We start from the raw sequence: 13050 nt of genomic DNA, 5'->3' as shown, positions 1-13050 counted from the left end.
ATGTCTTCCATTTTCAAATAATTGCTCTCACAGTTGATTTCTTCAAACCAAGCTGCTTACCTATTGCAGATTCAGTCTTCCCAGCCTGGTACAGGTCTACAATTTTGTTTCTGGTGTCCTTTGACAGCTCTTTGGTCTTGGCCATTTGGAGTGTGACTGTTTGAGGTTGTGGACAGGTGTCTTGTATACTGATAACAAGTTCAAACAGGTGCCATTAATACAGGTAACGAGTGAAGGACAGAGGAGCCTCTTAAAGAAGAAGTTACAGGTCTGTGAGAGCCATAAATCTTGCTTGTTTGTAGGTGACCAAATACTTATTTTCCACCATAATTTGCAAATAAATTCAAAAAAAATCCTACAATGTGATTTTCTGGATTTTTAAAAATAATTTTGTCTGTCATAGTTGAAGTGTACCTATGATGGAAAATTACAGGCCTCTCTCATCTTTTTAAGTGAGAGAACTTGCACAATTGGTGGCTGACTAAATAGTTTTTTGCCCCACTGTAGCTGTTATTGCATAGTGCACGTCATGAGTGAACTTCCTCTCTGGATGTTTTGGAAACCAGTGGACATCGCACGCAGTGGCACGCGTTGCCTTGGTGACCCCCCCCCCCCCTTTGGTGGCATGTTGCCATGGCGCAGACGCTGTCGTTATGGGGTGCGCGCCGTGCCGAGCGGAGTGGCGTGAGTCATATGATGCTGTTTGCCAGATGGAGAAATATTTGGGGCGCTGGCAGGACAGGACCTGGGGGGATGGGTGTGTGTCCCAGAGCAGGGCCAGTACAAGGGCAGCCCTGTGAGGCAGCACAGCATGTAGCCAGGGTCTGGGCTAAAGCCAGAGAAAGAGAGAGAGAGAGAGAAAGCGAGTGGAAAGATAGAAGGGGAAAAAGAAAGAGCGGGCGATGGAGAGCAGACACCCCCACCAGCTGCCTTTGATCCAAGCGGCTGCTTTAGAGCCTGGAGACATTCTCAAGGAGCCTTTTACAGCCCCGGACATGCAGAGGAGGGAGGGAGGTCTGGAAATGTGAGAGAGGACAGAGGGAAAGAGAGATGGCAGAGAGAAGGGGAGGGAGCTGGAAGCAGCAGTGGGTGGGAATAGGGGGCAGAGCTGGAAGCAGCAGTGGGTGGGAATAAGGGGCAGAGCTGGAAGCAGCAGTGGGTGGGAATAGGGGGAAGAGCTGGAAGCAGCAGTGGGTGGGAATAGGGGGCAGAGCTGGAAGCAGCAGTGGGTGGGAATAGGGGGCAGAGCTGGAAGCCAGCCCGAGCTGATGTTTGAAGCTAATTTGAGCCCAGGGAGTTGGAAAGACCCAGTCTCTCTCTCTCTCTGCCTCTCTCTCTCTCTCTCTCTCTCTCTCTCTCTCTCTCTCTCTCTCTCTCTCTCTCTCTCTCTCTGCCTCTCTCTCTCTCTGCCTCTCTCTCTCTCTGCCTCTCTCTATCTCTGCCTCTCTCTATCTCTGCCTCTCTCTCTCTCTCTGCCTCTCTCTCTCTGCCTCTCTGTCTCTGCCTCTCTCTCTCTCTCTGCCTCTCTCTCTCTCTGCCTCTCTCTCTCTGCCTCTCTTTCTCGCTGCCTCTCTCTCTCTCTCTCTCTCTCTCTCTCTCTGCCTCTCTCTGTCTCTGCCTCTCTCTCTCTCTGCCTCTCTCTCTCTCAATCTGCCTCTCTCTCTCTCTCTCTGCTTCTCTCTCTCGCTGCCTCTCTTGCTGCCTCTGTGTGTGGGAAGAGCATGGTGGGCCTCGGCCAAACATAGGGGTGGTTGCTGGGCTGGTTAGTGGCTGCTGTTTGTGTGGGGAGTATTTTCTACCTCGTCTTGAGCCTGGACCAACAGTCATCATTTTAAACTGATTTAGTTTGATGAGAGTGCTGTGGTTTCTCCGGTGCTGCTCAGTGTATTTGATTATCCCCCTTCTGTGTGTGTGTGCGTGCAGGTGTGCAGCTGACGTGCCCCAACAACAGAGTGCCTGTTCTCCAGCGATGCCCACACACCGAGGGCCTCCCACCCAGAGAGAGGGAGCAGGCTGGCCCCGACCTGGAGGAGAGGAAGAGGGGGATGATGCTGGAAAAAGAGGAGAGGGTGTATGTGCTCCCACGGGAGCGGTCTGCCAACCTGCCCACGGCCCCAGTGGAAAGGCTGGCCCAGAAGGATGCCAACCCTGGCATCATGCCCACCATACCAGCCTCCATGCCCACCGCGGTGCCTGGCAGGAAACACGCATATGCCCTGGAACCGTGCCAGCCACTCCAGGCCGACAGCCAGGGGAAAGAGCGGGAGGAAAATGAGAGAGAAGAGGAGAAAGAGGAGACGATGGATGTTCCATCCAAAAGAGCCAGGCTAACCAACGGTAAGGGCCCTCGGCATGGATCTATTTACCTCTCCATTATTCTTCCCTTCCTCTTTCTCTCCCTCCTTCCTCATCCCTCGCTCAGTGACAAGAGAATCCCCCCATCCTGTCTGTCATCACTCTCTCCCCGGCCTGGATTCATCTGCTTTCATGTGGCTGGGCTCTCTCACTCCTTCTCTCCCTCTCTCCCTCTGTCGTTCTCTTTTGTGGTGGTGTCTTTCTCAGTCTTTTCATGTAGTGTGATTTGTGTTCAGTTGCCTACACAAAACCAAACACACACACACTCAGCTGTGATTCGTCAAGGGGCTCTGCGGTGTCGTGCTTCACAAACAGACCAGTTTGGTTTCAACCCAAAATAACATTCTGAGAATCGCTACTTTATTTAAAACTCTGTGGAATTGCTCCCATTTGTTGTTAACAGGGGGTTGGAGGTGAGCTCTTTCACAACAGCACAGCTTTTCATTTAAAAACAAATGTTTAACTTCTTTTATTAGCTGAGCTTCCAATGCAACTAAATTCATTAGATTCAAGCGCATTTCGTTACAATTCGTGCCTCTTTATATGGAAAGGATCAACTGGATTTTTCCACCCAAATGTAATTAGAGAAAGATATGTTTTCATGTGTTTTCCGTTCATTATTATATTATTTCTATTTGAAAGTGTTGATGGATTTGGGGAGGGACGGTGAACAGGAGAGATGGAGAAGGTTTCCAGTGTACCATTACACAGCCTCAATGGGGTCTTTTCTCTTTCATCTCCAGTAGCTTGTTGCTCTGACTGAACTTCATAAATCATCTAACCCACAATGACTTGGTTTCCCAAACGTTGATTTAACCCCTGGTGGTCCATCTCCCCAGGCCCCACTGACCCCGTCCCAGAGGAACTAAAGAACCTCAAGGTGTGTATCGAGCTGACCGGCCTCCGACTCAGCAAGCCCCGCCTCGCCCAGGAGCTCAGCCAATGGCAGGCCGCCACCCAGAGGTCGACAGAGGTCTACGGAAGCATGGCCATGACGACGACCCTGCCCAACGGGTGCCCCGAGGTTGGCGTCACAGACAGGAAGGTTGCCTCACAGGAAGACCGGAGCCTGAAACGCAGGTCAGAGGTCAACGGCCACGCCTGGTGCCATGAAACGTTTGGTCACGGCGACATCGAGCGAGGTACGTTAAAACAAAGTTGATAAAAATGGCTTATTTTGGGTCTTCTAGAGTTTGGGTTTTCGTATAATAATCATCCATCCAACCATCCTTTCTGGCAGATGTTGACAACAGTTTTCAGTTGAGTCACGGAGGCATTGGGATGTGTGGATGTGGAATGCATGATAATCATGTTCTTTACAACCGTCCATAAAGAACAATAACCCCACCTTTTATTGACTCAACATCAACAAAAGCCACTCCAGCGCTGTAGCGTTGAGTCACTCACTGCATTCAGCACCATGAATGTATTTCACTGCACATTTCACTGCACCTATTTTATTAGTTAAACATTTTGGGGACGAGCTTTGCTCCCGTTTTCCACCTTTTCACTGTAGGCTACGGGCGTGTTGCCTTGGCTAAATGACCTTGAAGATTGGCCTGTCGCCAGCTAGCTAGCGTAGTCTACGTGTTGTATGTTCCCTTCGGGGGTACAGAGAGAACAGAGGTCAGGGGAGTGGGCTGAGCAGTGAACGTGAAACACCAGGTGTTGGTGTGGTAACAAAGGCAGTAGGCAGCCGTTTTGGGGATATGTTAGTGGTTGTCTGGGTGACAGACGGCTTGTCCCTCTCTCCTTCTCTCTAGATTTCTGTCCGTCTGACTCTCTTGCTCTCTCTCACACAACGTTCTCTCTCCCACTACCTCTCTCTGGCACTTAAACGATATCGCCGTGGCAACTCGTGCCTGGGCATAATGAGGCGTGAGATTCCACCGTTAATAACACTGGTAGTTCAACCAGCAGTTCTCTCTCTCTGCTTTTTCCTGGGGGTTTTTCTCTCCGCCAGCCAGTGTATTTTTTCCCCCTCTCTCTCACTTTCTCATCTCAGCGTCTCCAATTTAGCATCCCTGATTTATTTCCTTCCATTTCTTCTCTCGCCTCTCTCTTTCTCCTATCTCTCTCCTTGATATCGTATCCTCCTTCCTTGTCTTCAGTAAAGAGTCTAACTGTGTGAGCACTCACGGCTCCTCTGACGTATGGAACATGCAGAGGTGTGTGTCAGTCAAACTGCTCTTCTCTGAATCACTTTTCATCCATGTTGCATTCTAATGGTTGTTTAACGAACCTACAAGCAAACACACACACACACACACACACACACACACACTCAACGGTCCACAAATAGATATCCGCTTTGCAACAGACACACACACTCCTTCACATCCCCTGTGCTACACACACCGCTCAGTCAGACACTACACACACACCCCCCACCCTTTCCATTAGTCTCGTTTGTCAGGGCGTTTAGAGGTGTGTTCAAAGCTCCTCCACGTTGTCCCAGGGTTTGTCAGGGCGTTTAGAGGTGTGTTCAAAGCTCCTCCACGTTGTCCCAGGGTTTGTCAGGGTACGTTGACTCATTTGAAGATGTGCAGCTCCACCCCAGGCAGATAAGAGCCCTGTTAGACCTTGATTGGTGTAAAAGGGGTTGAATAGGATGAGGGGTGACATGATGTTTAAAGTGGGTCCTCTAAGCCCTGGAGGAAACACAACAGTACAGGGTATTAATTACACCTTATTGGAGAAGGGAAGCGGTTTACACACCACACATGCTTTAGTGCGCGACACCTCTCTGGGGACTGTTCCCTGTGCTGGGGGGAGGGAGGGGGGGTCAGAGGTAGCTAGGGGATAATAGGCATCGCCCTGCATACTGCGAGACAGGTTGACACACACACACACACACACACACACCACACATGCTTTAGTGCGTGACACCTTTCTGGGGACTGTTCCCTGTGCTGGGGGGAGGGAGGGGGGGTCAGAGGTAGCTAGGGGATAATAGGCATCGCCCTGCATACTGCGAGACAGGTTGACACACACACACACACACATACACACACACACACACACACACACACACACACACACACACACACACACACACACACACACACACACACACACACACACACACACACACACACACACACACACACACTCTGCAGATAGGAATTGTATTGTGTTAAGCAGAACATGTGCCTATTGTTGTCATGGTACCCAGTCTGTCCATAGAGTTCTTGAGACACGCACACAATATAGAACGGGTCATTTTTCCCTCACACCATTTAGCCCCTCCTCCATTTACTAGGAAAGAGCTGTGGTGTGTGACCAGGTAAGTGTGAGAACGAGTGCGTGTGTGTGGTGGATTGGCCTCTCCCCTCTGGATATCCTCAGAGGAGGAGAGAGGAGGAGGAGGAAGGCCATTTGCAGCGAGCCTCCCGCCCAGCACGATAAATCATTTACCAGATGGACGAGTTAAACCTCCCCATTGGCTCTCTGAAACCGCCTCTCTGTCTCTTCACCACGTGTGTGTGCGTGCAAATGAGTGTGTGTATCGCTGTGTATTGCAGCTGCACCCAGGGTCTGTCATTTCGTATGTTTCATGTCGCTGTTGGTGCACGCAATGGAAAACAGCTGACACACACCCTCCTCTCGCTTCCCCCCACTCCCTTGTGTTTTCTCTCGCTCTCTCACTCTCTCCTGCACTCCCTCTTGCTCTCTTTGTTCTGCTCCTTCTCCCTCCCCCACTCGCTCTCTCTCACTCGCGCGCTCTTTGTCTCGCAGGCTTGCTGCCCTTTTGCAATCACTCTCTCTCTCTCTCTCTCTCTCTCTCTCTCACCTCTCTCTCTCTCTCTCTCACCTCTCTCTCTCTCTCTCTCTCACCTCTCTGTTTTCCCTCTCTGTCTGTCATATTTCATATATCCCTCCTGTATCCCATAACCCCCTCCTCTAGATCAGATTCCCCAGATACCACCGACGTCTTCGTGAGAACGTCACTCTAGCATTCAGTCCCAGCCCTCTGTCTCATCACGTTCTCTAACGAGACCTTGGAGAAAAGTACATGCTTGTTTTGTTTTCATCCGAGAAAAAAAGAGACGCTTGGGAAAGAACATACTTTTTTTCTGGTGTTGGCTGTTGCACATGGCCTTGAAACAAACAATAGTCCATTCTATCTTTATCAGGTCCACCAGGTGTGTTGGTGCTGGGCTGGAACAAAAGCCTCCACTCCCAGTAGTGCCAGGGGATAAGTAGTATTTGTAGTGTAATTTAGCTGGTTGTATTTTCTCTGTGGGAGATGGTTCTGTTTGCCGGGGATTGATCTGCTAACCTCTCCCATCCCTCCCTCTGTCTAGGTGTGCTGCCGTCTGTTCCTCTGACCCCAGCGCATCGGGACCGCCTCTACCGGACTCCGTCCACCACCCCTGTCAGAAAACCACCCCTGCAGACCACCACCCCTGCCCTCACCCCCTTTCACTCCCTGGCCCCTGCACACCCCCACATCACCCTCACCCCCAGCCCTCCACGGCTGTCAGACAAGAGACAGAGGCTAAAAGAACACCGCAGGACCAGCGCTTTGGGACTGGGACCCTCTGGCCCTCACCCCGACCATGACCCTAACCCAACGGGGGACCTAGTGGCCCCCAGACTCCGTTGGCACGGCGACCAGGACAAGCCCAAGGGCAAGCGGCAGTGCAAGACTAAACACACCAGCCAGAGGGAGAGGGAGAGAGAGAGACTGGGGCTGGGGAATGAAGAACTGAGGGAAGAGAGGGAGAGAGAGAAGCTGGGGAATGAAGAACTGAGGGAAGAGAGGGAGAGAGAGAAGCTGGGGAATGAAGAACTGAGGGAAGAGCGGGAGAGAGAGAAGCTGGGGAATGAAGAACTGAGGGAAGAGAGAGAGAATAAGGTGAGTGGAACACACACACTCCTTTTCACGCTTTTGTGCACAGACTCTTGTGGAAACATTCTCTCTGTTTTTTTGTCATCCTCTCTCCCAGTGTGTGAGAGATCGAGTCCTCTGTGTTCCACTGTGTGTTCCCATTGGCTGAAATCCCCCCTGGGCAGAGCTCCTTAAATATGCTTCAAATCACAACCATGTTGATTATTACAATTATGGAGCTTATTGGAGCTCACTGGGAAAGCTCAGAGGGAGATGTGCTTGGGGTCACTGCGAGTGTGTGTTTGTGTGTCGCTGCTGTGACCTCCCCCTGCTCTGAGCACAATCCGCCCCAGATTGGAAGAGGAGGGATGGAAGGAGTGAGGGAGGGAGGAAGGGAAAGGGGGGTAGAGGGTGAGTGTGCTCTAGAGGTCTGGACTGTGTGACGGAAGCACATTCTTCACAAAACACAGCAACCCCAGGGAGCGGGAATGGGCCTCGACTGGTGTCATGTCTGTGAGAGCCTTGTCTCTGGCTATGTAGATCACAATACTGAGTATACTGCAGGAGTTGTTGTGTGTGTGTGTGTGTGTGTGTGTGTGTGTGTGTGTGTGTGTGTGTGTGTGTGTGTGTGTGTGTGTGTGTGTGTGTGTGTGTGTGTGTGTGTGTGTGTGTGTGTGTGTGTGTGTGTGTGTGTGTGTGTGTTGGTGTGTCTGTCCGTCCAGCCCTGAGGAATTACCCAGCGCAGCAGCTGTCAGCACGGCACCTGCAGAATCACACCACGTACACACACACACACACCCCTCCTCCCCGAGCCCCTCTGCTCCCTTTCCTCTCTTTCTCCTCCTCCTTCCGCCTGCTGCGGTATTCACACACACCCAGAGATCTCTCCGGGGCAGACGCGGTGGCTGTATCCTGTTTGCCGTTCGCTGGCTGCTGCGAGCGCCGTCGCTGACAGACGTGTCCAAACACACACACACACACACACACACACAGACACACACACACACACACACACACACACACACACACACACACTGTGCAGATCTATATCATGAAAGCATCGTAACGTCTCTCATGTTACTTTTCTTTTAGAAGCGTCACACTCATTTAACGTGTCTTCAGAATGTGTCAAATCAGAATGCAGAGCCTAAATATGGAGAGGTTTTCAGATCCCATTTAAAATATAGCATTTTATCATCTCATACATGGAGGTAATATTTACATAAAACGTTGTCACACTCAGGGTAACAATCTAGATGTAGCAACCATCAACTATTGATATTAACTGGATAGCCAACCATCTATTGATACTAACTGGATAACCAACCATCAACTATTGATATTAACTGGATAACCAACCATCAACTATTGATATTAACTGGATGGCCAACCATCAACTATTGATATTAACTGGATAACCAACCATCAACTATTGATATTAACTGGATAACCAACCATCAACTATTGATATTAACTGGATGGCCAACCATCAACTATTGATATTAACTGGATAACCAACCAACTATTGATATTAACTGGATAACCAACCATCAACTATTGATATTAACTGGATAGCCAACCATCAACTATTGATATTAACTGGATAACCAACCATCAACTATTGATATTAACTGGATAACCAACCATCAACTATTGATATTAACTGGATAACCAACCATCAACTATTGATATTAACTGGATAACCAACCATCAACTATTGATATTAACTGGATAACCAACCATCAACTATTGATATTAACTGGATAACCAACCATCAACTATTGATATTAACTGGATAACCAACCATCAACTATTGATATTAACTGGATAACCAACCATCAACTATTGATATTAACTGGATAACCAACCATCAACTATTGATATTAACTGGATAACCAACCATCAACTATTGATACTAACTGGATAACCAACCAACTATTGATATTAACTGGATAACCAACCATCAACTATTGATATTAACTGGATAACCAACCATCAACTATTGATATTAACTGGATAACCAACCATCAACTATTGATATTACCTGGATAACCAACCATCAACTATTGATACTAACTGGATAACCAACCATCAACTATTGATATTAACTGGATAACCAACCATCAACTATTGATACTAACTGGATAACCAACCAACTATTGATATTAATTGGATAACCAACCAACTATTGATATTAACTGGATAACCAACCAACTATTGATATTAACTGGATAACCAACCATCAACTATTGATATTAACTGGATAACCAACCATCAACTATTGATACTAACTGGATAACCAACCAACTATTGATATTAATTGGATAACCAACCAACTATTGATATTAACTGGATAACCAACCAACTATTGATATTAACTGGATAACTAACCATCAACTATTGATATTAACTGGATAACCAACCAACTATTGATATTAACTGGATAACCAACCAACTATTGATATTAACTGGATAACCAACCATCAACTATTGATATTAACTGGATAACCAACCATCATCTATTGATACTAACTGGATAACCAACCAACTATTGATATTAATTGGATAACCAACCAACTATTGATATTAACTGGATAACCAACCAACTATTGATATTAACTGGATAACCAACCATCAACTATTGATATTAACTGGATAACCAACCAACTATTGATATTAACTGGATAACCAACCAACTATTGATATTAACTGGATAACCAACCAACTATTGATACTAACTGGATAACCAACCATCAACGATTGACACTAACTGGATAACCAACCATCAACTATTGATATTAACTGGATAACCAACCATCAACTATTGATATTACCTGGATGGCCAACCATCAACTATTGATATTACCTGGATAACCAACCAACTATTGATATTAACTGGATAACCAACCATCAACTATTGATATTAACTGGATAACCAACCAACTATTGATATTAACTGGATAACCAACCAACTATTGATATTAACTGGATGGCCGACCATCAACTATTGATATTAACTTATTGATGCACCAATCCCGTTACCGGGATCATTTTTGTCAATATCAGAGCGCCAAATTCAAATACTAAACATTTTTAATTTTAAGTGCAATATAGCATAACACAGTTTAGCTTGTTGTTAATCCACCTGGCGTGTCAGATTTCAAAAAAGCTTTTCGGCGAAAGCATACCAAGCGTTTATGTAAGGACATCTCTCTCAGTAGACAAAACATTACAAACAGCTAGCAGCCAAGTAGATTGGTCACGAAAGTCAGGAAAGCAATAAAATTAATCGCTTACCTTTGATGATCTTCGGACTTTTGCACTCACGAGACTCCCAGTTACACAATAAATGTTCCTTTTGTTCCATAAAGAAATACCTCCATTTGGTTGGCGCATTATGTTCAGAAATCCACAGGCTCGAGCAGTCACGACGGAGCAGAGGAAAATTCCAAATAGTATCCGTAAAGTTCGTAGAAACATGTGAAATGTTTTTTATAATCAATCCTAAGGTTGTTTTTACAAAATATAATCGATAATATTTCAACCGGGACTGTAGCTTCTTCAATAGGACAGAGAGAAAATGTCTGCTCCAAGCAGTTGCGCATGCAAAACGCTGCTGGCACCCAGCCATCCAATGACGCGATGTGATCTTTCTCGCTCATTTTTCAAAATAAAACCCTGAAACTAGGTCTAAAGACTGTTCATACCATGGGGAAGCCATAGGACAAGGAATCTGGTTGATATCCCTTTAAATGGAGCGAAGGCAGGCAATGAAACGGGGAGCTTTCAGGAAAAACAGCACTTCCGGGTTGGATTTTCCTCAGGTTCTCGCCTGCAATATCAGTTCTGTTATACTCACAGACAATATTTTTGACAGTTTTGGAAACTTTAGAGTGTGTTCTATCCTAATCTGACAATTATATGCATATTATAGATTATGGGCCTGAGAAATAGGCAGTTTCATTTGGGTACGTTTTTCATCCAAACATCAAAATACTGCCCCCTGCACTCAAGAGGTTTTTAACTGGATGGCCAACCATCAACTATTGATGCTAACTAACTGGCCAACCATCAGGAATGTGTGTTGAAAATATATGAGTAGAATTTGTAACTGCAGTGTTGAAGTTATATGAGTAGAATTTGTAACTGCAGTGTGTTGCAATAATGGCTGTCTTTGCTTAACTTATAACAGTGTTACAAAGGTAGCGTATGAGAAAATCAGCTTTTTGTTAGGAGCTTTACATTTTGGAGTAACAATTGGGTGCGCGTGTATCCTGGGGCATTTCTGGCGGTGGGCAGTCAAGTCACGCTCTCGCTCCCCCCCCCATCTCTCTGTGACAAGCCAGTGCTCATGGTTATAAATGACTTTGCGAGGCCACGGCCAGGGCCCCTGGAGAAGCACTGACATTTATTAGCCCCGCCACCGCGCAGCCACCACGTGTGTGTGTGTGTGTGTGTGTGTGTGTGTGTGTGTGTGTGTGTGTGTGTGTGTGTGTGTGTGTGTGTGTGTGTGTGTAGGACCCGCAGTGCACACACACACACAACCTGTGGTCGGGAATAATTAGCACTTCACCCTAGACTAGACCAGCGACCCTAATCTCCATAGAGGGAGAGGAAGGAGTAGGAGAGGAGAAAGGGAGTGAGAGGGTGAGAGAAGAAAGGAAGTGGAGGACGGCATAAAGGATAACCTCCGCAGAGAGGGTGAGGACGGAGGGGGGGTGGAAGAGAGCAGCTCAGACTGTAAAAATAGAGGGAAGGGGAGTCTGAAAGACGGACAGCGCTCTGATAACCTCAGTATCGTGTTCCTCTTTCAGACTCTTTCTCTCCTCTGTTCTGTTGTTCCCCCACTCCACGGCCATGTGTCAGGTGTGTCAGTATGGGACGAGCCTGTAGGGCAGCGTCTTTTCGAGCCACACACACACACAGGAAAGAGGATATCTCAGTATGTGTGTGGAAGATCTGACATGCAGACTCTTATTACGTTCTCCCTCTCTCTCCCTCCCCCCATCACACACAGCAGGTCAAGGAAAAGCGATGCAGCGAGAAGCGGAGGAGGTCTTCATCCCTGTCGGATTACTCCCACTCCTCCCCCGCCCCCCCTCTCACCCCGCCCCCCCAGCTCAGCCCTCTGCCCAGCCCTACAGAGACCCAGGACCGCACGCCAACCCCCTCCAACCCCCCGGTGCCCACTTCTACCCCTGCCAGCCGACCCATGCCTCCTGAGGCCCGCAGGCTCATCGTCAACAAGAACGCAGGAGAGACCCTGCTCCAGAGGGCTTCCCGCCTAGGATACGAGGTAAGATGATTTGATAACATATGTGGAAGGGCTGTACAGGTTGCTAGTGTGTTGGTTTAAAGGGCTGTACGGGGTGCTAGTGTGTTGGTTTGAAGGGCTCTACGGGGTGCTAGTGTGTTGGTTTGAAGGGCTGTACAGGGTGCTAGTGTGTTGGTTTGAAGGGCTGTACGAGGTGCTAGTGTGTTGGTTTGAAGGGCTGTACGAGGTGCTAGTGTGTTGGTTTGAAGGGCTGTACAGGGTGCTAGTGTGTTGGTTTGAAGGGCTGTACGAGGTGCTAGTGTGTTGGTTTGAAGGGCTGTACAGGGTGCTAGTGTGTTGGTTTGAAGGGCTCTACGGGGTGCTAGTGTGTTGGTTTGAAGGGCTGTACAGGGTGCTAGTGTGTTGGTTTGAAGGGCTCTACGGGGTGCTAGTGTGTTGGTTTGAAGGGCTGTACAGGGTGCTAGTGTGTTGGTTTGAAGGGCTGTACAGGGTGCTAGTGTGTTGGTTTGAAGGGCTGTACAGGGTGCTAGTGTGTTGGTTTGAAGGGCTGTACAGGGTGCTAGTGTGTTGGTTTGAAGGGCTGTAC

General features: G+C 47.8%; 1 protein-coding gene across 1 annotated transcript in view; it reads left to right on the top strand.

The window, feature by feature from the left end:
- Nucleotides 1-13050, top strand: part of LOC139373956 (BCL-6 corepressor-like) — a 101128-nt gene that overhangs the window by 24993 nt on the left and 63085 nt on the right. Inside the window, exons 6-9 of the mRNA XM_071115039.1 lie at nt 1924-2337; nt 3195-3497; nt 6663-7216; nt 12207-12485. Of these exons, the coding sequence (XP_070971140.1) occupies nt 1924-2337; nt 3195-3497; nt 6663-7216; nt 12207-12485 (1550 nt within the window). The remainder of the gene's footprint in view (nt 1-1923; nt 2338-3194; nt 3498-6662; nt 7217-12206; nt 12486-13050) is intronic.

The sequence above is a fragment of the Oncorhynchus clarkii genome, chromosome 18 (assembly GCF_045791955.1).
Source record: "Oncorhynchus clarkii lewisi isolate Uvic-CL-2024 chromosome 18, UVic_Ocla_1.0, whole genome shotgun sequence".
Lineage (NCBI taxonomy): Eukaryota > Metazoa > Chordata > Actinopteri > Salmoniformes > Salmonidae > Oncorhynchus > Oncorhynchus clarkii.
Note: the sequence above shows the minus strand (reverse complement) of the source record. Positions and strands in the feature narration are given on the sequence as shown.